The sequence below is a fragment of the Sorex araneus genome, chromosome 11 (genome assembly GCF_027595985.1).
Source record: "Sorex araneus isolate mSorAra2 chromosome 11, mSorAra2.pri, whole genome shotgun sequence".
NCBI lineage: Eukaryota > Metazoa > Chordata > Mammalia > Eulipotyphla > Soricidae > Sorex > Sorex araneus.
The window spans coordinates 46,823,772-46,849,148 of record NC_073312.1 but is presented as its reverse complement, the minus strand read 5'-3'; the positions used below and the strand labels follow the sequence as shown (position 1 = coordinate 46,849,148).

Genomic DNA, 25,377 nt, shown 5'->3' with positions numbered 1-25,377 from the left:
TCTCCCTGCAGTCGCCAGCGCCAGGCTCCCCGGCAGCGCGAGCACCCAGCACCCCGAGGGCCATTCCGGCAAAGCCGAGCCCAGCCGGGCCAAGTCGCGCCTCCTGCCCAGCATGCCCAAGCTGGTCATCCCCTCCGCGGCCACCAAGTTCCCTCCCGAGATCACCGTCACGCCACCCACCCCGACCCTGCTCTCGCCCAAGGGCAGTATCTCGGAGGAGACCAAGCAGAAGCTGAAGGTGACCCGAGGGCCCCAGGGGCAGGCGGAGTGGGGGGGGGGGTGCGTGCAGGGCGGGGGCGCCACGGGCCAGGACCCCCTGACCTCGGCCTGTCCCGGCCTTGTCTGCAGTCGGCCATCCTGTCTGCCCAGTCAGCCGCCAACGTGCGGAAGGAGAGCCTGTGCCAGCCGGCCCTGGAGGTGCTGGAGACGTCGAGCCAGGAGTCCTCACTCGAGAGCGAGACGGACGAGGACGACGACGACATGGACATCTGAGTGGGCGCACTGCCCGCCCGCCCGCCCGCCTCTTCCCCGGGGCCGTGCCCCCCTGCATGGACGCAGCGGAGCCCAGCTCAGCCCAGGGCAGGGCAGCACCCGCTCCGCCCCGCGGGGCCCTGTCTATGAAATCTGACTCTGGCGTGGCCACCCCCGGCCCAGGTGGTCACTGGGGTGGGGGGGTGGTCACCCAGGGTCGGGCTCCCCCCTCTCCCTTTTTTGGTTTCTTTTCTAATAAAGACGGAACAGTTGTCTCCGCTGTTTGTCCATGGGGTCCCAGGGCTGGTTCCTCTCCCCACGGGTCAGTGTCTGCCCTCAGGCACCCGAGGAATGAGGCATGAGCCTCTCCTGGAAGGGGCATGAGGGACGGAGGAGCTGGGGGGAGCTGGGTTGTCCGGGAGTCTGCTGACCCCACTCACCTCTGACAGGATGGTGCAGAAGTGGGGGCCTTGGAGCAAGACCTCAAGGCAGGTCCCCCTTGTTTGAAAAGAAGTTCGCCCAGCAAGCCCCCTCTCCACAGTCGTCACCCCCATGCCAGGCGCCTGGCTGCTAGCCGGGACACCCACCCCCGCCCTCCCCGACCTGACCAAGGCCTCCTCAGGGTGCAGAGGGGCTGGTTCCCTTTGTCGCCGTGGGCCCATCGTGTAATGGGCCTTGCCCTCCAGGGCCCCTTCCCAGGGACCCCGGCCCACCCAGCAGACCACATGGGCACACAGTGCCTGATGCCCTCACAGAACCTGCTCCTTCAGGCCACAGCAAGGTTGCTGGAGGACGACCCCCCCCACACACACACACAGGACATGGAGTCCCCCCTCCTTTCCCCACTGCCAAGTGCCCAGGTCAAGGAGAACCCCTGTAGGCCGCCTCTGGAACTGCACCAAATGCCTCCCTCGGGGGTGCCCCCACAGGCCAGCAGGAGGCCTGAGCTGACCGAGTCCTGGCTGCCCCCCACCCCTGGCCCCATGGGGCTTCGGTGGGGGGGCACAGAACAGGAGGGAGGGATACCCACTTGGTCCAGGAGAAAGCTGCCTCTGCTCAGAGGTTCAGCCCAAGTGGCATGGCCCCAAGGAGGCCCTGGCTGTGCCTTCCTGCCCTTCCCTGCTGCCAGGGGCTCCTGGGGACCTTGGCACTCCCCGGGCGTCAGCCTGCTTCTCAAGGAGGCACTGAGAGGGGAGCACGTGGAGGAGATTGTGCAAACCCCGAGGGATAGCGTGGGGCACAGGGTGGGGTCCAGCAGAGCCAGCGGTGTCCGGAGACCTAGGGTCTGCTCTCTGCCGCCCCCTTGGCGGCGAAGCGGCTGGCTGGGAGCAGGACCCCCTCCTTCTGGCCCGCACAGCCTGGGTGCAGTGACTGGCTCCCGCATCCCGCCAGTGTGTGGGGCGGGATTGGGCCCGCCTTGCAGCAGGAAGCTGAGAAGGGGCTTCCCAGATCCCTAACACCAGGGATTACCAGGCAGGGATCACCCTGGGATTGCCAGGCAGGCGCGCTCCCCCACCCGACTGCTTCCCTCGTCCCGAAGGCGCTCCGCCCAGACAGGAAGGGGGTGTGAAGGGGGTCGGGAGCTGCAGCCTCTGGGACATCCGGCTCCTGGGGGACTTCAGCCCTTTCCCGTGCCCTGGGTCAGTGGAGCCAGGAATGTGCTAACGGGGCAGGTGACTATGCGACACCTGTGGACTTTGAGAGGGACCACAGCGCAGTGCTGGGCGGGGTGGGGCCGGTCCTCCCGGCTGGCGGGCGGGCGGGCGGGGCCAGGCACGGGGAGGGCTGGGCTGCTGCCTCCCAGTCCAGTGCTGGCTGCTGCAGACTCGGCACCATGAAGCTGCCCCTCGGGCCCTGGGCCCTGCCGCCGCCGCCTCTGCTGCTGTTGCTGCTGCTGCTGACGGCCCCGGGGCCCCGACCCGCAGCAGGTACGCCCAGCCCTGCCCTCTGTCCTCCGGTCTGGCCATCTGCCTCTGCAGCCTGGCCCTGGCACATGCCCTCTGGCCACAGCTGCTCTGTCAGTGATGATATTGGGGCGTGGGGAAGAAGTTCTGGGGGACTGCGGCCAAGGGCCATTGAGGGGGATACAGCGGGGTGTCCGGGGTCTATGCCCACCCAAAGCCCCACCCCACCTCCCCGAGCCTGGAGCCGAGGCTGTCCGAGAGGAAGGGGCTCCAGGAGAATCTTTGGCTGCACCCTGAGCCCCCAGGGAGCTTTCTGCCACCTGGAGGAATCGCCCAGTAGCTGGACTGTGGGTCTCATCAGGTCGGACTGGAGCTGGAGCTGGGGGAGGACGGAGCCAGGCCCACACTCTGGAGTGGGCACCCTGGCCCCCAAGTGGCTGGGCTGGGGAGCCCCCAGCCCCTGTAGCAGACCCTGCCTGGCCCAACACCCCATCCTATGGCGGGGAAATGAGACAGCTCTCACCCCCCCACCCCCACCCCTGCCGCCTCTGATCTCACTTACTGGCAGTTCCTGGCTTTCTCCCCACCCTGGAGCCATCTCATCCTCAGCAAATATTGATGCACCCCAGTGCCAGGCCCTTGACGGAGCTGAGTGCTGCCAGGTGGCGCAGGCTGGATTTGGCCCCTGCTGGTCCCCCTCGAGGGTACTGGGAGGGCCAGGTGAGCGCACTTTCAGTCCCCCGCTTGTCGCCACCAGCCAGCGCACCTGCCCTGGGTCCCCGTGACAGGAGACCCTGAAAGTCGGTTCCCAAATTTACCCTCCTACCCATCTCTGCAATCTGGGTCATGTTGGACCTTCTGCTGGCAATGTCCCTCCAAGTGCCGGAGAGGCAGCACGGGGGGAAGGCGTTCATCTTGCATGTGGTCTGCCTGGGTTCGATCCCAGGCACCCTATGTGGTCCAGGTATGGCCCCCAAACCAACAACAATAGAAACGTCCCTCCTCTCCCCTGCAGGGGGTTGCAGCCCTCCCTGAGGGCAGAGAGGGTCCCATTGATCTGGGGCCATGATCAATGAGGTTGTTCAGAGGTGTTCCAGCCCTCAGCTGCCTCTTTGCTGTTCCCCCGAATCTGGGTATGGGGGGACGGGTCCTCTAGACTTCGGGTCCATGGATGCTTCAGGGAATGGAGGCAGGTCCCTGTCGAGGACTTAACATCTGTGACATTGGCTTTGGGACTTGATGACCAAGGGCCAGTTGTATCCTGAGTTCACACTTTGGGGAAATCTGGGGGGGTATCCCCTGATCACTCCCACCCCCCTCCCCTGACTCAGGCCAGGTCATCAGCACAGAGTCTCACAGCCATGGGCCCTGGGTGTCTGGGTGTCTGTGCACCAGTCCTGGGTGCCTGGGGGCTACTAACCTGGAGGCCTGGCAGGGAGGGGCAGTGCAGGCTCCGCTCCCCTCGGCCAAGGGCTCAGGGCTCTGTCCTCCAGGCTCCCAGAGCTGCTCACGCCGCTGCGGGGACCAGGAAGGCCTGTGCTCCTGCCACCCCACCTGTGAGGGCCTGAGAACCTGCTGCAGTGACTTCCGCCAGTTCTGCCTGGAGATCACGCCCTACTCAGGCTCCCTCATGGGCGGCAAGGACTTCCAGGTGCAGCACTTGAAGTGGCGAGACAGCACCAGCAGTGTGATCTGCAGGTGGGCCACGGGACGGGGGCCCCCACACCCCAACTCTGAGTACCCGGAGCCAGATCCAACTAGTTGGCTGGGTGGGGACAGAACGAGCAGGCAGGTATGGGCTGAAGCGCATTTACCTATCTCCTAGGTAAGGCACTCGGTAGCAGACCTGGCTTTGCTCCCTGGCACCACATAGCCCTGAGTCCTGCCAAGAGTGACCTCTGAGTGTAGAGCCAGGAGCAAGCCCTGAGAGCCCAAGTATGGCCCCCATGAAAGAGGAGAGGAGAGGAGGGGAGGGGAGGGGAGGGGAGGGGAGGGAGGGGAAGGGAGGAGAGGGGAGGGGAGGGGAGGGAGGGGAGGGGAGGGGAGGGGAGGGAGAAAGAAAGGACTAATTGGCTGGATGCATTCCCCAGGAAGGCGTGTTCCAGCACCCACTGAGTATCCTCTTTTATTCTTGGTAAAAATTGACTCTCTACGGCCAGGGAGATAGTACTGGGATGAAGGTGCTTGACTTGTGTGCAGCCAACCCAGGTTAAGTACCCCATCAGGAGTGATCTCTGATCACAAAGCCAGGAGTAAGCCCTGAACACTGCTGGATGTGACCCAAAGAAGCAGGAAAAACAAACAAAAGCATTTACCCTTTATCAAGCAGCTTAGGTAAGAGTAAGGAAAGTTTATTGCAGGGCTGGAGCAACAGTACAGTGGGTTGGGTGATGACCTCGCACTTGGCTGACCTGGGTTCAATCTGGCATCCCGCATGACTTGCCTTGCATGAAGCTGACTTGGGTTCAGTCCCCAGCATCCCACAGGGCTCCTGAGCACTGCCAGGAGTGATTCCTGAGTGCAGAGCCAAGAGTAACCCCTGGGCGTGGCTGGGTATGACCCAAAAAGCCAAAAAGTTTTTGTCAGCAGACAATCTGGAATCTCTGTCTAATATGGTTTGGAGAGGGGATGTGTCTTTATTTTTTTATTTTGAGGAAGTTTGATTTTGGGAATATCATGAGTTTGAAGTTTCAGATGTTAGAAATGTCATAGGTAAGGGGGGTCTCACCTTTGACCAGTAGCTAAACAGGGTACTGAGTTTGGTGGTCTCATGTGAGAGATTAATCCTATTAACTAAACTGGATTATACTGGGGTTTTAGGGGTTGGGACTCTGCCAGCCTCCATGAAGAGAGGCGTGTGACACATCAATTTTAGTCCTTCTGAAACCATTCAGCTGAAGGAGACAGAATCTGTTGGCTTTGTCCTTGTGTGAATTGGGGACCTTCCTCAGGGTCTGACCCGAGCCCTGCTTGTAATTGGGGACACGAGCATTTCATTTGGGGCCGCACCCAGCCGTATTTGGGGTCTCTCTCGCTGGTGCTCCGGACACCAGGAGTCGGCCGTGTGCAAGGCAAGTGCCTTAACAGCTGTACTATCTCTCTAGCCACCTGAAAGGGCGTTTGATCCATGAAAAATGTTCTAGACGTGGGGCTTACATTCTAGTAGGTATCATAACTGCTGACATAAGAAATTGGGGGGAGGGGTTGGGCCACACTCGCCAGTGCTCAGGGTTACTCCTGGCTCTGCACTCAGGGATCTCTCCTGGTGGTGCTCTCGGGAGCATATAGAATGATGGGGATAGAACCAGGGTCAGCAGCATGCAAGGCAGGCGCCCTACCCCCTCTACCGTCTCTCCCACCCCACTCCTGCAGGTTCAAGGAGAGTGTACAGACCCTGGGCTCCGTGGACAACCAAAACAACGTGCACTGTGTGTCGCCTCTGCTCTACGAGACTGGCCGCATCCCCTTCAATGTGTCCTTGGACAACGGCATCTCCTTCCTGCGTGCAGGCACCTGGCTGGCTGGTGAGCACCATGCTCTCCGGCCTGGCCCACGGGGAACTTCCCAGGGAACCAAGCCCCGAACACCTGCTGTTCTGGCTAAACGGGTCCTGGGGTGGAGCCTTCCCACAGCTGCTCCGCTCCTGTGCTGGCACCCCAACAGTCCCAACCCCGAGGATGCGAGGCCACACACCCCCAGCCAGGGAGTCGCCTGCGAGCAGACTTGGCCAGCCCCAGGGCTGGGGAGGGGGCCAGGGGAGGCCTTGGGCATCAGAGGGAGGGCCTGGCCCTGGCCACTACCCCTCCTGGCTGCATAGGTCTGTGTGGGGCAGTGGATGCTTCCCTGCCCGGTCCTCTCTGAGCCCCGAGTCCTCCTCACATCTCCCCTTCACTCTCACCCCCCCCCAGTGCACCCCAACAAAGTGTCAGCGGCAGAAAAGTGTCAGCTGGTGAATGAGACCCGCTGGCAGTACTACGGCACCCAGGGCACCACGGGGAACCTCTCAGTGACCTGGACAACCTCTGACCTGCCCACACAGTCGGTCACCATCGAGTTGTGGGGCTACCAGGAGACAGGTAGGGACACCAGGGCCACAGATGTGGGGGGGAGGGGGGCAGGAGGGGGCCTTGGCATGCTGAGATGGGGCATCTGAATAGGTCTTTTGTTTGTTTTGGTTGTGTTGGGGGCCTACACCCAGTGGTGCTCAGGTGACCCCAGGGCTCCCACCTGCAAAGCCTGTGCTCCAGCCCTCTGAGCTATCTCCCCAGCCCAGAGTGGTTTTGCAATCAGAGACACGCCCAGCGATACTGAACCTGGCACTCTTGACAGTTCCAGTGCTGGAGCCAACCTTGCTCCCCGGCATCTGGGCCACACCTGGGCCTCAACTGGGCCACACCTGGAGGTGCTCAGTGGACTCTATCGTGCCAGGGACAGCATCCGGGCTCTATCACTTTCGTTGTTGTGGTGTTTGGGCCACACCCAGCAGTGCTCAGAGGTTACTCCTGGCTCTGCACTCAGGAATTATTCCTGGCAGGCTCAGGGGTCCATATGGGATGCCCATGATGGAACCCGGGTTGGCTGTGTGCAAGGCAAATGCCCTCCCCCCTCTCATCTCCCCCCCTTATTTGAGCTATCTCCAAGCCCCAGGCAGGATTTTGGATTTTGTTTTGTTTGGGGGCCACACCCAGTGGTGTTCAGGAGCTATTCCTGGCTTGTGGGGGGGGAGGGGGGAATAGTGCAAGGGAGGGAAAGGGGAGGGGTCCATGGGAGGGGTAAGGCATGTTTATGTGGTGAAGGGGGTCCTCCGGATTCTTGCTTGGTCACCTGGGACGTGCCCTGGGGAAGTTGAGGACAGATGAGTGTCTTCCCTGAGCCCCTGGATGGAGCAGACCTTACTTCTCACCTGTCCCACTAGACTGTCACCTGAGTGCCACTGGCCCTTCCCAGCATGGGCAGACTGCTCAGGGAGCCATGGGTCTCAGGCTGGAGCAAGGAACTGCTCTCTGCAGGGAAGGAAACTCAGTCTCAACTTTTCTACTCAGGTGTCCCAGGAATGTTGCCTTCGGCAGGGGGTGGAGGGGCGGGTGGGGGGGGGGGAGAATCAAAAAAGAGGTGAAGAGGATAAATTTTGGGGGAAATGAGGAAAGGGAAAGAGAAAGAGAGTTTTGCACTCAAGAGAGAGCAGAGGTGTGTCCAGAGTGGAGGGAGCCAAGTGCACACCCAGGTAGTGAATCCCCAAGGTGGAGAAGACGCACCATAAACTAAGAAGTGTCAGGCCACGGTGAGATGCCTGCCTTTTCTTAGTTCCTCTGCTGACTTAGTTTATATACAGTTGTGTCTTTGCTTGGGGGCCACACCTGGCACTGCTCAAGGTTACTCCTGGATCTGTTCAGGAATTACTCCTGGCAGTGCTCAGGGGACCATATGGATTGCTGAGGATCACACCTGAGTTTGCCCATGTACCCACTCTACTACCTCTCCATTCTGATTTTTTTTTTTTTTTTTTTTTTTTTTGCTTTATGGGTCACACCTGGCGATGCACAGGGGTTACTCCTGGCTCTGCACTCAGGAATTACCCCTGGCGGTGCTCAGGGGACCATATGGGATGCTGGGAATCCAGCCGGCCGTGTGGCAAGGCAAACGCCCTACCCGCTGAGCTATTGCTCCAGCCCCTCCAGTCTGATTCTTATGCAGATTCCTAAGCTGCCCCCCAGCCCCCACATCTTATTACTAGGGCAGTTGCCCCCAGGAGAGTTTGGAGCTCTGCTGGCCTGCGCTGTTCTTAGTGTGGCCTTTGTCCAGCAGGGGCTCCCGCCACGCTCTGGGCCTGGACTTCTACAACTTAGTGGCTTTCTGGTCTCCTCAAATGGGTTCTGTGTCTCAAAGGCCTTCATGCCTTTGGACTGGTTTGGGTTCCAGACAGTAGTGTTTTGTGTTTTTTGGTTTTTTGTTTGTTTGCTTGCTTTTTGGGTCACACCCGTCGATGTGTTACTCCTGGCTCTGCACTCAGGAATTACTCCTGGCGGTGCTTAGGGGACCATATGGGATGCTGGGAATCGAATCCTGGTCAGCAGCCTACAAGGCAAACGCCCTACCCACTGTGCCATTGCTCCTGCCCCTCCAGACAATAACACTGTAGCACTGTCACTGTCATCCTGTTGTTCATCGATTTGCTTGAGTGGGCACCAATAATGTCTCCATTGTGAGACGTGTTGTTACTGTTTTTGGCATATCGAATATGCCAAGGGTAGCTTGCCAGGCTCTGCCTGTGCGGGCGGGATACTCTCGGTAGCTTGCCGAGCTCTTAGAGAGGGACTGAGGAATTGAACAATCGAACAATGAACAATCGAACAATGAACAGTTGTGCAAGGCAAACACCCTACCCGCTGTGCTATCGCTCCAGCCCCTCCAGACAGTAGTTTTCCAAATACACATTACCTGGACCTCCTCTCTGTCTGCAACAAAGGGGAACACTCCAGACAAATGCTCAGGGGACCATGCGGTCCTGGGGATTGGACCCTGGCCTCCTGCATGCAAAGCATGTGTGCCAGCCCTGTGGCTCACTCTCACGGGCCCCCTGGAAGGAGAGAGAAAGCACTGGCAAGGAAGGGAACTGGCAGAAGGACCCGGGCAACAAGGGAGGCCGAGGAGGCAGATAACTCAGCTGCAGGAGAGCCATGGACAATCTGTCCATGAACCTGGGTCTATCCTGAGAACAAACAACTCGGAGGTTCCCCTTTCCCTCAGATCCCCTCCCTCGCCCCCCACCCCCATCCCCAGCAGGGAGAACTAGCCTGAGGTCAGGGAGGGGTGATTAGCCAGGGACCCTGGGGATCATCTGTCCAGCTGCTTGTGTGTACCAGCCTCACCAGCGTCTTCTCCCTCAGGGAAGCCGTACTCAGAGGACTGGAGAGCAGAATGGTCATACCTGTACACCCTGGCCAAGAACATCCCCAACTCGGGTTGCTTCACCTTCACGCCCCAACCAGCGCCCCAGCCCTACCAGAAGTGGCGCGTGGGTGCGCTGCGGATCGTCAGCAGCACGCACTACGAGGGGGAGAAGTAAGGGCTGCAGGGGGCGGGGGGTGTGCGGGGGGGGGGGGGGTGGGCAGGGCCTGGCGGTGGGCCCCCTCGGGGCAGCGCGAGCATCCTACCCGCTGTCCCCGCAGGGACGTGCAGGCACTCTGGAGCAACGAGCACGCGCTGGCCTGGCACCTGGGCGATGACTTCCGAGCCGACCCTGTGGCCTGGGCCCGGGCCGAGTGCCTGGCCTGGGAAGCGCTGGAGGACCAGCTGCCCGACTTCCTGGCGGAAATACCCGACTGCCCCTGCACGCTGGCCCAGGCCCGCGCAGACTCCAGCCACTTCCACGTGAGCCCCAGCGCAGCGCGGGAGGGCACCAGGGGTTGCGGGTTGGAGGGGCTGCCGCGGGGAGTGCGGGAGGCGGGGGAAGGGCCGGGCAGAGCACCTGGCGCTGAGGCCCTGACGCCCGCAGACGGACTACGGCTGCGACATGGAGCAGGGCAGCGTGTGCACCTACCACCCGGGGGCCGTGCACTGCGTGCGCTCCGTGCAGGCCAGGTGAGCCCTGACGGGCGGGAAGCGGGAGGTGCGGGGCTGGGGCATGCTGGCTGGGTGGGACGGCGGGCACCCTGGACGGGTAGGGGCGGGAAGTCTCTTTTGGGGAGGTGGGGTTGGGGGGAAAGACGGGAGCCCTGGACGGGGCTGGACTGGGACCCGCGTTCTGGAAGGGCCGGTGAGGCGCGGGATGGGGCTGGTACAGGTGCCCTGGACGGCGCGAGGCGGGCCGGGAGTCGGGGGTGGGGGTGGCTGCTAGGTTGGGCGCCCTGGACTGGCCGGGGAAGCGCTGGACCGGGTTGAGGGGTGGGACAGGCGCCTCGCACGGGGCGGGACTGGGACGGGTGTTCTGGAAAGGGCGGGGAGGCGCCAAATGGCGCTGAGACAGGCGCCCGGGACGGGGCTGGGCGGGAGTAGGGGGCGGGAGGGGCATCCTGGACCGGGCCGGGGGCGCGGGGCACGAGTGTGTGTGTGGGGGGGGGGGCGGGGTGGAGGAACGGGCCTCTGAACCGGGGCGGGGTGGAGGTGGGAGCCACGAACAGGGCCGGTAGTGCGGGGCGGGGGCGGGGGCGGGGGCGGGGGTGGGATAGCGGGTGGTATGAGCGCCCTGGACAGGGCCGGTAGTGCGGGGCGGGGGCGGGGGCAGGACCCGCGCCCTGGAACCGGCGGGACTGGGACGGGCCTTCTGGAAGGGACGGTGAAGCGCGGGGTGGGACTGGGCTGCCCCCCCTCCAGCCCCCAGCTCCCCGCGGGCGAGTGACCCCCTGTGCCGCCTCCGTTTCAGCCCCAAGTACGGTTCTGGCCAGCAGTGCTGCTACACGGCCGAGGGCACCCAGCTGCTGACGGCCGACTCCACCAGCGGCAGCACCCCGGACCGCGGCCACGACTGGGGGTCGCCCCCGTACCGCGTGCCGCCCCGCGTGCCCGGCCTGTCTCACTGGATCTACGACGTGCTCAGCTTCTACTACTGCTGCCTGTGGGCGCCCGAGTGCCCGCGCTACATGCGGCGGCGGCGGTCCAGCGACTGCCGCCGCTACCAGCCCCCGCGCATAGGTGGGCGCCCTGGGCGCCGCCCGGGCGCGCCCCGGGGTGGGGTGTCGCGGGCCGGGACCCTCGGACTCGCCTGACCGTCACCCCCGCCCCGTCCCTTCCCCGCAGCCTCCGCTTTCGGCGACCCGCATTTCATCACCTTCGATGGTGCCAACTTCACCTTCAACGGGCACGGGGAGTACGTGCTGGTGGAGGCGCAGCTGACAGACCTGCGGGTTCACGGGCGGGCGCAGCCCGAGGGGACCACCCGGAGTAAGAGCGGGGGCCTGGGGAGGAGGGGTGCTCGGCGTGGCGTGGCGCGGGGGCACCCCGGCGAGGGCGGCGGGGACCACAGCCCAGTGCCCGCCCCTCAGGAGCGCAGACCCGCGGCACGGGGCTGAAGGCCGTGGCGGTGCAGGAGGCCGACTCGGACGTGCTGGAGGTGCGGCTGGGTGCGGCGGGGCAGCTGGAGGTGCTGCTCAACCAGGAGCTCCTGCGCTTCAGCGAGCAGAGCTGGATGGACCTGAAGGGTGAGCGGCCGTGGGCCCTACCCCTGCCAGCCCTGCCTCTGGGGGGAGGCAGGCGGACACCAGCCCCGGCCCTGGGGACAGGGGCACGTGTCATCCCTGTGGCCGGAGCAGGCCACTGTCTGCTCACAGACCACCTGCTGCTGGGAAGTCAGCCCTGGGGCCCCCAGCACAGCAGCCCCTGGGAATCTAAGCTTCTGTCCTCGCCGCTGTCCTCCCCGGCTGTGCTGGGAAGGGCACAGGCCCACAGTTCCCAGGATGGAGGATTGACCCGTGAACCCGCCCTCCCCCCAAGGCTGGTTTCGGCCCAGCAGGCCCTTTGGGGGCTGGACCTCTGGTCCCTCTGTGGGTCCAGCTGAGTGGGGGGAGGGATGGAGGATGACAGGACAGAGTCAGCTCTGGTCAGCCAGCCCTCCCCTCCCCCAGAGCTCAGGGTCCCCAGCCCCAGGGCTGCCCTGACCCCTGCTCCCCTGCCCAGGCATGTTCCTGTCGGTGGTCGCGGGCAAGAGCGTGTCCGTCATGTTGGCCTCGGGGGCAGGCCTGGAGGTGAGCAGTCAGGGCTCCTTCCTGAGCGTGGGGGTCCTGCTGCCCCAGAAGTTCCTCAGCTCCACCCAGGGCCTCTTCGGGACGCTCAACAACAACGCCACCGATGACTTCACCCTGCGCAACGGCCAGGTCCTCAGCCACAAGTCCAGTTCCCGAGAGCTGTTTCGGTTTGGGGCCGACTGTGAGTGACCTGCCGTGGAGGAGGGCAGGGAGGGGGCGGGGAGCCCCCCCAACACCCCCAGCCCCGGGACCACCTGCAGGGCCTGCTGTGCACCTCCAGGGGCTGTGAAGAACGGGTCCTCGCTGCTGACTTACGACACCCCGTACTTGGTCAACACCTTCCTCCGTGGACCCAAACACGACCCCAACTTCCTGCCCCTGTTCCACGAGGAGATCACCCTCAACCCCAGCCAGGCGGCCGAGGCGGCGAGAGTATGTGGGAGTGACCATTTCTGCACTTTCGACGTGGTGGCCACTGGGAACCTGACCATGGCCAATGCCACGCGCACAGCCCACCAGTGGCACCAGCAGCTGGTACAGAGCCTGCAGCCAGGTGAGGGTGAGGCGGGGAGGGATGCAGGGGTACCACCGGCACCCCTGGGGCCAGGCTGCATGAAGGGGGAGCGGCCCGCAGCTCAGGCCTGTGACCTCTGTCCCACCTTCGCTCAGTGGTCTCCTGCGGCTGGCTGGCCCCGCCTGCCCATGGGTACAAGAGTGGCATCAATTACCTGGAGGGATCCATCATCAACTTCCACTGTGACAGCGGCTACAGCCTGGTGGGGTCGTCGGCCAGCACGTGCCAGCCAGATGGCTCCTGGTCCCAGCCCCCGCCGACTTGTGAGCAAGGTGAGGCTGCCCGCCTGCCCTGCCCGGCCCAGCACCCCCGCCCTGGCCCCTCCTGACCACGGCGCCCCCTCCAGCCCGCAGCTACACGGTCCTGCTGAGCATTATCTTCGGAGGCCTGGCCCTGGTGGGTGTGGCTGTGCTCGTCTACCTGCTCCTCAGACACCGAAAGGGCCGCAGGTGAGCCCAGACCCACAGGCGCCTGCTGGGCTCTGTGGGGGACCCCGCACCGCGCCCCGAGTCTGCTTCTGACCATGTGTCTGTTGCAGGACCAGCTGGGGATCACAGCCCTGAGGGCGTGGAGCTTGGCCCTCCGCACCAGGCGCCACGGGGCCACCCGGGGACCAAAGACCAGCCTCCGAGAGAAGGCCCAGACCCTGTGAGAATGCGCGCCTGCCCCACTACTTCAGCCCCGATTCCTGCCGCCGTGTACCTGGGACCCCATCCCTGAGGCTCTGACACCTGTGACCCCTCAGAGCCGGACCCCAGGCCTTATCCATGCAGTGCCCTGTGCTCTGTTCCCCAAAGCCCTGTGCTATATCCAGGACATCGTGTCTGACCTGAGGGCGCCCTCCCGAACCCTGAGCCTCTTTCCCCTCATATACAAACATCGGGACCCTGCACAGCCCCAGGCCAAGCTGTGGGTGCCCGAGACAGCCTCGTGCCCAGGGTGGATCCAGGACTGGAGGTGAACCCCCACGCTCGGGCTCCTGGATGGTGACTCAGTGCCCCCCCCCACCCATGTGAGCACGAGCCACCTAGGGGAGCCTCCTCCGAGGCTGAGCCCGCTCCGGAGTCCCACACCCGCCCATGGGGTCCTCACACTCAGAGCCGCCTGGGCTGTGTCTTTCCTCCACCGCTGGGTCTCTGGGGACAGACCCCTCCCTGGCCTCCGTCTCTCTCCATAGAGTGGGGTTCGCTTGGTGAGGAAAGGGACAGTGTGTTGTGTGAAGGCTCACTGGGCACGAGGGGGGTGCCCTGTGTCCAAGGCAGGGACAGGCGCAGGGACCTCCGTTTTCACCCCAGTCTGACATACCTCTCACCCCTGCCACACCCATACAAACCCCCATACACAACACACACCCATACACACACACACATACACACACACAACCATACACACACACACACACGCAACTCTGCCTCTTCTCTGTCCTGGCAGTGCTTTGGACAAGTCTGATGGACCGTGTTCTAGTCCTTGGACCCTTCACCCAGGGGTGTCCACAAGCTGCCCACCTCGGTGCCTGACCCTCCTCTGACACCAGGCTGCTGACCTGGGGGAACCAGCAAGCACAGGCTGGAGCCCCCCTGAATCCCTGGGAGGGCTGGGCAGGGCAGGGCACTCTGACTTGCACTGTGGGTCTCTATCAGCACCTGGGAGGGCAGGGCTGGAGACTGGGTGTGGGGGGGGCTGGGGGACTCCTGTGCCAGATGGGGAGCCAGCAGGAGACGGAGCCATGGGTTTCTGGTGTGGCTGACTGTGACCTGCAGTGCCAGAAGTGACCACAAGGGGACAGCAGAAGGCAGAGCCACGCAGAGGCGGGGCTGAGGCTTCCCTTGGAGAAGGAAGAGGAGCTGTTTCTTTAGGGCAGCCTGGTCTGTGGGTGCAGGCACCCCGGCAGGGCCCTGAAAGATGGGGGGAATTCCCAGAGAAGGGCGAGGCCCGAGGTCTTTCCTGGCAGAGGAACAGCCACAGCAAAGGCTCAGGAGAAGGTGGGGGGCAGGGGGTGGGGGTTGTGAGTGAGGGTGACAAGGGAGCTGCCCCCCAGCCAGGCCACTGCCCTGGGTTTCCAGTAAACTGCCCAGCCTGCTTCCTGCAGGACAGCTGAGAACCAGCCTCTCCGGGGCAGAAGGGGCCCCAGACACCAGGCACTGCCAGGGACAGGCCGGGCCGGGAACCCCCCCACCCCCCCTCCGGACAGGGTTTTCCCAAAGGGCTCCAGGGGAGCCAGGAGTGTGCTGCGCCCCCGTGAGGGCCACATGAAACCCCTCTCGGGGAGGTGGTCTCCCCAAACGCCACGCCCAGCCCCCTCTCCCTGTGCCATCTGAGCTCTGGGGACAGGAGCCCGAGGATGCAAGTGGAGGAGAGAAGCGGAAAAGAGCACAGAGATGGCGATGGGCCCCCGAGCAAAGGACAGTGGGGAGCAGAGGAGAAAGCTACGGAGGCAGGTCCAGACCTCTCAGAAGCGGTTACTGCCAGACCCACTGGGCCCAGCTGGAGCCACAGACAAAAACACTCTCAACACTGTCCTCCACAGGCCCCAGGGCTTGGGAACACCCACTTCTCCCCTCCAGCCTCCCAGAAGGCCTCCAGATGGCTGGACGCATCGGGAGCTGCCTCGGGGCCAAAACCAACATGCTTCCTCTGTGGGGACGGGGGCGGGGTGAAGTAGGGGCCCCCTTCCTGGTCAAAATATGTCTCCACCATCCCCAGAAAGGCACGGGGGCAGCTGTTGGTGGGATGCTGCGGGTGGGAGGAGGGGCTGGCTTGTGGCTGCATCCCGGGAGCGGGAAGTTAAGGATGCTTGCGGCAGGAGCCTAGCTCCAGGCAGACTTCCGGAGAGAAAAATCTTTAGGGTAGTGGGGTCGAGGGGGTGTCAGCCAGCCTCTCAGCAGCCCGTGCTGCTCAGATGCCTCCGTAACGGGACTGGACTACACCTCCCAGCCTCCCTTGCGTCGTGTGACTGAATTCCAACCCCTGTGGTGTGAGTTGGGGGCTGGGGGCACCCCTAGCCTGGTTGTGACTCCTCCCACAAGCGCCTTCCCTGCTCTTTTCCTGAGCCCCTGACAACTGGACGCCCTGACAGCCTCGATTCCCCAGATGTGGGGGAGAACGTAACCTGCCCACCCCCACCCACCCCACCACCCCCAGTGCTGCTATGGAGACAAATAAATTCTTTGGTGACCAAGTTGTGATATGCTTTGGGGTCTGTTCGAGGCAGCAGTTGGTCCTTTCGACTGGACACTTCTTCAAACGTGGCCGTTCTTTGTTGCTGAGACCAAGTTTCCGCATAGGAGAAATTCACGGCAGAGGAGCGGCAGGGCTGGTTTCTGAGTAGAGCTGAGACACCCACCACTCCCCGACCCACCCAGAAGGGAAGCTGCTTCCCAGCGCCCCCTTCAGGCCGCACAGGGAAGCTTCAGGTGGATGGGAGGGAGTACGGGACTGTGTCCCCAGGGCTAGACTGAGTGGCATTTGCCAATGCTCCCTTCCCTGTGTGTGTAGGACCACAGGAGAGTCCCACGCATGAGTGGGAGGGCAGGAGGGACTCGCCGGTCTGAGAGCCCACTCTGCCGTGCCTGCTGACTCAGCTCCTGCTCCCAGGCCTGGACCCCTCACGCCTCTTCCCCACAAACACCTGCAGCTTCCTGATTCCTGGACCCGGTGGCTCCAGCCCCTGCAGGAAACTCGTGTCATCCTTTGCAGCAAGAAAGGGCGCGATGTTGGGTCTACCCTCCCTGGGCTCCAGCCCACGCCGAGAATCCCAGCCAGCTCTCATGTCTCCTCCATCTGTCTCCCTTCCCCACTCCCTGAGACGTGAACCTCCAGCCCCAGCATCAGATGTAAATGCTCAGAGATCTCTGACAGTGTGTGTATGTGTGTGTGTGTGTGTGTGTGTGTGTATGTGTGAGAGAGAGAGAGAGAGAGAGAGAGAGAGAGAGAGAGAGAGAGTGATGCTGGGGAGCAAACCCAGGGCCTCACACGTGCAAGGCAAGAGCTCTATCACTGAACTAACTTCCTTCCTTCCTTCCTTCCTTCCTTCCTTCCTTCCTTCCTTCCTTCCTTCCTTCCTTCCTTCCTTCCTTCCTTCCTTCCTTCCTTCCTTCCTTCCTTCCTTCCTTCCTTCCTTCCTTCCTTCCTTCCTTCCTTCCTTCCTTCCTTCCTTCTGTTTCACTCCCACCAGTACTAAGGGAACCACACAGCACCAGGAACAAATCTAGACCTCCCTGCAAGACAAACATACACTCCAGCCCTCTGGCTATCCCCCTGGCCCCTTTACTTGTTCTTTAAACTATAGGCTATATGTTGAAATGTAAATTGATGCAGCCATTGTGGAAAAGAGTGTTGAGTCCCTTTTACAAAATTCACTAGAATTACCATGTTACCCAGACATCTGACAAGTGGGTAAACAGCCACAGGAAGTGAAAATACGATTTTGAAGCGGTATCTGCATCTGCAGAGCCTGGCAAGCTCCCCATGGTGTACTCGATATGCCCAAAACAGTAACAACAAGTCTCACAATGGAGAGGTTACTGGTGCCCGCTAGAGCAAATCGAAGAACAATGGGACGACATTGCGACAGTGCTATCTGCATCCCACGTTTATAATCAAGATATGCAGATGATGACCTGGGTGTTCATCAACGGTGTGTGAATAAGGGGGCAGGATCCAGGCATAGACATGCACCCAGACGAGGCCTCTCACACCCACTGCAGGTCCTCAAATAATGTCTTCATAATAGTGTTAGTGAGGGGCAGATCAAGTCTCGGCGAGGCCCCTGCCTGAGGTTTGCGTGTTCTCCCCACGCCTGCAGAGGCTTCTTGGCTGGTGCTCTGGCTTCTCCCACATCCCAACACCGTGCGAGTGAGCGTCACTGTGTCTCCGTTCTAGTGTGCACGGGTGTGGGTAGGAATGTGTGTGCCGTGTGCTGTAGTGTCCTGTGGGGTTTGCTCCCTGCCTTGTGCTCGGAACTGCCAGGACACACTCCAGTTCACCAGAGACCCTGAACTGGAATATGTGACCGAGAAAGAAAGAAAGAATGAATGAATGAGTGAATGAATGAATGCAAAATATCAGTTCATACTAGAATCGCTTTGTATCTATTTTGAAGTTAGGTAATGCCTTTTGTGACCCAAAGAACTAAACTGTAGCCTTTGGTGGCCATAAGAACTTAAATCTTATTTAGATCAATTAGCCTACAGTAAAATTGCTTTCATTCTATATCGATTAGTATTTCATTACATTATTATTTCATTACGTATCGATCTAAAAGTTGCAGATTCCAAGACTCGGTGAGCCAGGCCAGGAGAGCATGCTGTGTGCTCCAATGCTCCTCGGCCGGGAAAAGGAGGGTGTGTTACCACCTACAGCAACTCGGACGGAACAGAGGGCTCTGCTGAGATAAGGCAGAGAAAGACACACACTGTGTGAGCTCATATAGATGAGAAATTAATAAAAATAGCAACAACAGCAGCAAACCAAAAATGGAAACAAAGAAGGTCTGGGGGAAGGAAGAAGAGATCAAAGATGAGAGTGTAAGCAAAATAATAATAATAATAATAATAACAATAATTTAAAAAAACAAAACAAAATAAGGATGAGAGTGTGATCAGAGTACGAACTCCAGGCCTTGGCTGGGGAGGGAGTGCAAAGTGTGCAAGCATTGCGTGCTAGAGCTCTGGATTCAACACCCAGCACCACCATCCCCGGGCACCACTAGGTATGGCCACCCCTGAGAAAGAGTACAGACTATGACAAGAAAAAAGAAATCCCGGAGCTGGAGCCATAGTACAGTGGGTAGGGTGTTTGCCTTGTATGTGGTCAACCAGGGCTTGATCCTCAGCATCCCGTATGACCCCCTGACCACCACCAGGAGTGATTCCTGAGTGCAGAGTCAGGAGTGACCCCTGAACCTCGTCAGGTGTGGCCCTCTGCGAAAAACCAAACCAAAATAAAAGAATCCTCCTCCCCTTGGCTTCTGGCTGTTCCCAGTGGTCCTGGGGACCATGCAGTGCTGGGGATCAAGCCCAGGGTTCCTGCCCACACAGAGAAACTTTGAGGTGTTGCACCCTCCTTTTGTTGTCATGATGATCACGAGTTGGACATTAGGCGGGTCACTCATTTTATTTATTTATTTATTTATTTATTTATTTATTTTTGGCTTTTGGGTCACACCCAGTGATGCACAGGGGTTACTCCTGGTTCTGCACTCAGGAATCACCCACGACAGCGTTCAGGGAACCATATGGGATGCTGGGAATCAAACCTGGGTCGGCTGCGTGCAAGGTAAACGCCCTACCTGCTGTGCTATTTCTCCAGCCCTGGGTCACTCATTTTAACTGTGACGCTTAGAACACTTGGTTGCTGGGGCTGGAGCAATAGCACAATGGGTAGGGCGTTTGCCTTGCACGCGGCCGACCCGAGTTCGATTCCCAGCATCCCATGTGGTCCCCTGAGCACCGCCAGGAGTAATTCCTGAGTGTAGAGCCAGGAGTAACCCCTGTGCATAGCCAGGTGTGACCCAAAAAGCAAAAAAACAAAAAACAAAAGCACTTGGTTGACAATTACACACTGACTGTGGTGTGCGGACCCCAAACTTCCCTGCAGGCCTCATACCTATAACAAGACAGCCACTCTTTCTCTGAGCTATCCTATGCTCTAGCACAACAGCAACAACAAATATCACTGTCACTGTCACTGTCATCCCGTTGCTCATCGATTTGCTTGAGTGGGCACCAGTAACGTCTCCATTGTGAGACTTGTTGTTGCTGTTTTTTGGCATATCGAATACGCCACAGGTAGCTTGCCAGGCTCTGCCATGGGGGCGAGATACTCTTGGTAGCTTGCCGGGCTCTCCGAGAGGGACAGAGGAATCAAACCCAGGTTGGCCACGTGCAAGGCAAAAGCCTTACCAGCAGTGCTATCGCTCCAGCCCAACAACAAATATTAGATAGATAGATAGAGAGATAGAGAGATTGAGTGAGTGTATATATACATATACATATACGTCTGTTGGTGTTTGTACAGTACCTGCGGTGCTACTGTTCCAAACCTTCAGAGAATTCTGAGTAGATCTTTATCTCCATTTTGGTTCCCACCCCCTTCCCTTGGCAGCTGCTGCTGCTGCTGCAGAGACTGGGGTTTGCTCACACGCTGGCCATGGTGCTCACCCCATCTCAGCCGTGCTAGTCACGGGCGCGGCACCTCTGGGAGCGGGGCTCACCCACTCAGCCGCACTGCTCGTGGCTGTCGCTGGACGCTGCAAGGGCGAGCACTCGGCCCCGAGGCCCACCAGCAGTGGTGGTCGAGAGGCTGAGCCCAGCTCGCGGCCGCTCCTACACACGTCTCACCCGAGGTCACACTTCCTGGCCCTGGTGTTTGCACCTCTTTATTTGCTGTGGTGCTTTCCGGGGTGGGGGATGGCATCCCCTTGTGTGGCGTCACGCACACCTGGCTGCAGGGATGCAGGAAAGTTCTTGCAGAGCCTGCAGACAGCACCACGGCCGGCTCAGGGAGCAGAGCTGCCTGCCTCACACTCGGCACACGTGGGACAGCGGGCTGTGAGCTTGTGGCATCTGCTCAAAGGACCGGCACTCCAGAGCCGTGGGCTACCGCTCCAGACCCACAAATAAAGAATTCTGAATAAAAGTATGCAAGAACCTGAACTTGGGCCAGAGAGATAGGGGTAGGGCCCTGGCCTTGCATGTGTCTGGCCCGAGTTTGATCCCTGGCATCCCAAAGGGTCCCCTGAGCCTGCCAGGAGTGATCTCTGAGCAGACCCTGAGCACCACCAGGTGTGGCCTCGCTTGCCTCCAAAGGGAAAATAACAAACTTGAACTTGGGGTATAGCTCAAGGACTTAATCTAAAGTGAACAAGCTTTTACCACCTAAGCCAATAAATGCAATAGTGCCAATCCACCTACTGCACCTTTCTCTTTTCCTTCCTTCCTTCCTTCCTTCCTTCCTTCCTTCCTTCCTTCCTTCCTTCCTTCCTTCCTTCCTTCCTTCCTTCCTTCCTTCCTTCCTTCCTTCCTTCCTTCCTTCCTTCCTTCCTTCCTTCCTACACTCAGTGATGCTCATGCTTACTCCTGGCTCTGTACTGTGGAATCACTCCTGTGGTGCTCAGGGAACCATATGGGATGCTGGAGATTGAACCCGGTCAGCCATGCACAAGGCCAGGGCCCTTCCCCCTGTGCAAACGGTCCTGCCCTCACTGTCACTTTATCAGTTATTACCCTCTTCTCCTCCCATTATTTCTCCCACCGCAGTCTGGTCTGCTTCGTACAGGCAGAGAAGGGCCTACCTATAAGGCAGGCATCTGGTTTCTTTTGTAGATTATGTTTATATTTATAGGACTCGTTGCTGTTGAGGTATGAGGCGATCACTGATATCTTGGCTGTTATCCTATCCAACGAATGTATTCGTTTTCCTGTTGCACCATCCTGGGACAGTGTTCTGTTTGGCTCCTTAACAACTGGTGTTCTAAACATTATCAAATGCGTGTCCTGATGTGTGGATACGTGTACTGATGTTGGCTAGGTTCCTGCGAGCAGCATGGCTGGGTAGAAGCTGGGCATGTTGGAGCTTTAGCAGATGATGCCATCTTTCCAAAGCCACATGCCCCGTGGGCGCTCCAGTGTTCTGCTTCTCTGCCATGTCGCAGCCAACACATGGTAGCCAGAGTCTGGTCATGGCTCTTCTGATACATATGTGCAGGAGCAGCCCGGGGACTTACCTGGCAATGAGTGAAACTGAGCATCTTTTTATTTGTGAGATGTCGTCTGAAGCGTCTCTTATAAAGGGCCTTTGGAAGCCTTTTGAATTTGGGGGCGGGGGGGGAAAGGATATCAGGATTTCTCTACTTGATTTGCAATCTTTTATAATATTCAAGGTAAGAGTTTGTTGTCAGATGTAAAACACTGCAAACACTTTCCCATCCTGCCTTGTTACTCTTTTCATACTGCCTTTGTGAATAGAAATTTTTCATCTCAAGACAGTTCAGCTTATTGATTTATTTCTCTTATTCTTAGTATACTTAGTACTTCGTGCACTTACACTTAGTACTCTCCCTTGCCCAGGAAATGATTCTATTTTTTGTTTGTTTCGTTTTATTTGTTTTTAATTTTTTTTTAGTTTGTTTTCAGGCTGCACCCATAGGTGCTCAGGACTCACTCCTGGCTCTGCACTTGGGGATCATTCCTGGCAGGCTCGGAGGGGCACAAGGGGGTTCCAGGAATCAAACCTGGGTCAGACATGTGCAAGGCAAGCACCTTACCTGCTACACTTTTACTCTGGCCCCAAGATTCTTAGCTCAGCCTAATTCTCAAAAAGAAAATTACATGTGTTATCACTAAATATAAAATCTTACAGTAGGTTCTTGTAGCCACAGTTATGAGATTAAGAAAGTTCCCTTCCAATTTTAATTACTTAGATTAAAAAATGGTTTTATTGGGGCCGGAGTGATAGTACAGCGGGTAGGGTGTTTGCCTTGCACCCGGCTGACCTGGGTTCAATCCCCGGCATCCCATATGGTCCCCTGAGCACTGCCAGGAGTAATTCCTGAGTGCAAAGCCAGGAATAACCCCTGAGCATCGCTGGGTGTGACCCAAAAAGCAAAAAAAAAAAAAAAATGGTTTTATTGGTTGCTTGGGGGGGCCACACCCCATGGTGCTCAGGGATCACCCTTGACAGGGGCTTGTGGGGACCGTAGGTGGTGCCAGGGATGGAGCCCAAGTTGGGGACAGGTGCAGGGCAAGCGTCTTCCTGCTGCACTCTCTCTCCAACCCACTAACTGCTGGTGAGTCCAAGTAGGGAAATTTTTATCAAATGATTTTCTGAATTCATTGAGATAAGTATATGTAAAGTGAATTGGGTTTGCTTGTATTTTGCTTAGGAATTTCACATCTGGGCATTAAGAAAATAACTCTCCACTTTTCCTGCTTGATATTTCTTGGTCAGACAGGTCACAGGGTCCTGGGACGTGGGTCAGGGTCAGGAGTGCCCACCTTGCGTATAGGAGGCTGTGAGCTAACTCCCCTCTGTGATCCTGGGAGCCCCTATACGTGGGGGGGTTCCCGGACTCTGCAGCAACCAAGGGGAGGGGGCAGTCATGATGCACTTGTTGAGAGAATGGGCCAGTGTTTTCTCTCTTCTGTCTCCTGGGAGTTGGAGTAAGGCGGATATTTTCCTTCCATCAGTGCTGGGAAGGATTCATGAAGGAGGCAGTTGGGGCCTGGAGTTATTTACTCTGTCCCAAAGGGATTATACATTGTTGTTGTCTTTGGCACTGAGTGAAGTTGAGCAACTCTTTTTTTTATGTTGTAACAGCCATAGTGAGTCAGTTCTCTGTGTATCTTTGTAATGGATACTTGATCTCTGATATTGAATACTTGAGTATTTAAATATTAAGAAACTAGCCCCAGAGCACATTAAGTATATTAAAACTCTCTTTCCCCACATTTTTCACCTTTTTTCTTTTTTTGGTTTTTGGGCCACACCTGGCTGTGCTCAGAGCTTGCTCCTGCCTCTTTGTTGATGGATCACTCGTGGCTGGGCTGAGGGAACAAAATGTTCTGGGGATTGAATCCGGGTCAACCCCCTATACTGTATCTCCAATTGTCTACATACTTGGGGGGGGGGTTGTTTGTTTGGGGAATGTGGGTTTTTTGGGTGAGAGTTGGCCACACCTGATGATCAGGGGTTATTCCTGGCTCTGTGCTCAGGGATCATTCCTGGTGGTGCTTAGGAGACCATACTGAACCCGGGTTGGCAGTGTGCAAGGCAAATGCCCTACCCACTGTACTATCTCTCTAGCTCCTACATTTTTTTTTCAGTACAGACAAAATTTCTGTATTTATCTGTATCTCTTTTTTTGGGGGAAGGGCCACACCTGGTGGTTCTCTGGGTTACTCCTGGTTCTGTGCTCAGGGATCATTTCTGGTGTGGCTCAGGAGACCATATGGGTTGCTGGGGGTCAATTCAGGTCAGTGACATGCAAGGCAAGTACTTTACTGACCTTATGGCCTCTCTGGCCTCTTACATGCATGTTTGTGGACTTTGCATTGTGGGTGGTTGATTTCTAATGTTTATTCATAATCTATCCCAAGTATTGAGACATACAATACTTATCTTATATTTTAAAAAAACTATCTGATGGATTTGTTTTACTTGACTTTTCTTTTAAACTAAGATACTGGTGCAATTTAGTGAGGAAAACAAAAGTCTTTTATATTAAATGATGCTGGAAAAGTTAGATTTTTTTCCACTGAGACTTAAGATTCATCCTTTTTTTTTTTTTTTTGGATTTTTGTCACACCCAGCGATGCTCAGGGGTTACTCCTGGCTCTGCACTCAGAAATTACGTCTAGCAGTGCTCAGGGAACTATATGGGATGCCAGGGATTGAAACCAGGTCGGTCATGTGCAAGTCCTACTGGCTGTACTATGGCTCCGGCCCCAGATTCATTCTTTTTTATTTGCTTGGTTTTGTAGGGTTGTTTTTGCTTGTTCTTTTGTTTGTTTGTTTGTTTGTTTTTGCCACACCTGGCAATGCTCAGGGGTTAATCCTGGCTCTGTACTCAGGAATCATGACTGGCAGTGCTCAGGGGACCACATGGGATACTAGGGCTTGAACCCAGGCTGGCCTTGTGCAAGGCAAACACCCTACCATCTGTGCTATTGCTCTGACTCTGCTCGTTTTGGTTGTGGCTTTTGGGCCATACACGGCCATGCTGAGGGGCTGTTCCTGGTTCTTTCCTCAGGAGTGACCCCTGGCAATGCTTGATGGACCTTATATGGTGCTGGAGATTCTAACTGGGGTTGGCCCCATGCAAGGCACACTTCTTGCCTCCTGTCCTATCTTGCCAGCCCCCTAGGATTCATCTTAAATTAATGTTTGTATTTGGTGAGGGATAGGGGCCAGGATTCGTCTTCTCTTGTATATCTACTGTTTGCCTCTGAAACTTATTCCAGCTTACCCTTGTCATATTAGTACTTCAGTATCCTGCTCTGTAAAGCTGCCGTGATAGTACTACCCCTCATTAAGCAGCATTATAGGAATTGAGTTATATAAGGTCTATAAACGCATGCAAAGCTGGAGCATAGCATCCAGTCCACCCAAAGGCATTAATATGGTCGTATATATTCATGTGAAGAGGATATCCAGTCAGGGCCAGAGAGTACAGCAGACAAGGTGATCCGAGTTCAATCCCCAGCACCCCACATGGTCCGCCAGGCCCCGCCAGGAATTATCCCTAAGAGCAGAACCAGAGTAAGCCCTGAGCACGATCAGGTGTGCCTCCAAATAAAAACAAAAAATTAAAGAGACACTGTCCAATCATTTCTATTTTTACAGTGTTTTAGCTTGTTTTTGTCAAGAATGAGGCATTTAGTGAAATGCCCCCAGAGTCTGTTGTAAAGATGAGAGTGTGTGTGACCAGAGCAATAGTACAGAGGGTAGGGCATATGCCTTGCACGTGGCTAACCTGGGTTAATCCCCGGTTTAATCCCATAGGGTCCCCCCCACGCACCCTTAGGAGTAATTCCTGAGTGCAGAGTCAAGAATAACCCCTGAACTCGCAGGGTATGACCTTCACCTCCCCACAAGAAAAAGATGAGTGTGTGCAACTCTTCGAGTTTCATGCAAATGTGCACAGAAAGAGATGTTCTTTGCATCACTGCTGGCTCCATTGAGGGAGATAGGATACGTTGCTCTTTGCTTTGCGTCCGGTTCGAGTTTCACAAGTAGAACTGGTCTCTGG

The 25,377-nt window shown here is 57.9% G+C and overlaps 2 protein-coding genes across 5 annotated transcripts in view; both read left to right on the top strand.

Moving 5' to 3' along the window:
• The window catches only part of CABIN1 (calcineurin binding protein 1), a 102,186-nt gene extending 101,440 nt beyond the window's left edge, over positions 1 to 746 (top strand). For 3 of the 4 annotated variants that reach the window (XM_055118692.1, XM_055118690.1, XM_055118688.1), the window contains exons 37-38: positions 12 to 238; positions 349 to 746. In XM_055118692.1, the coding sequence (XP_054974667.1) occupies positions 12 to 238; positions 349 to 492 (371 nt within the window). In that variant the 3' untranslated portion in view covers positions 493 to 746. The remainder of the gene's footprint in view (positions 1 to 11; positions 239 to 348) is intronic. The other variant, XM_055118689.1, reaches the window with a different exon arrangement.
• A 1,519-nt stretch (positions 747 to 2,265) lies between these two features.
• SUSD2 (sushi domain containing 2) lies at positions 2,266 to 13,300 on the top strand. The gene is made up of 15 exons (XM_055118979.1): positions 2,266 to 2,399; positions 3,869 to 4,073; positions 5,748 to 5,899; positions 6,284 to 6,451; positions 9,263 to 9,437; positions 9,545 to 9,746; positions 9,871 to 9,956; positions 10,738 to 11,006; positions 11,112 to 11,255; positions 11,357 to 11,512; positions 11,988 to 12,236; positions 12,336 to 12,608; positions 12,725 to 12,901; positions 12,976 to 13,078; positions 13,168 to 13,300. The coding sequence occupies exons 1-15, from the start codon at positions 2,306 to 2,308 to the stop codon at positions 13,190 to 13,192; spliced, it is 2,478 nt and encodes an 825-aa protein (XP_054974954.1). The 5' UTR covers positions 2,266 to 2,305; the 3' UTR covers positions 13,193 to 13,300.
• The last annotated feature ends 12,077 nt before the right edge of the window (positions 13,301 to 25,377 follow it).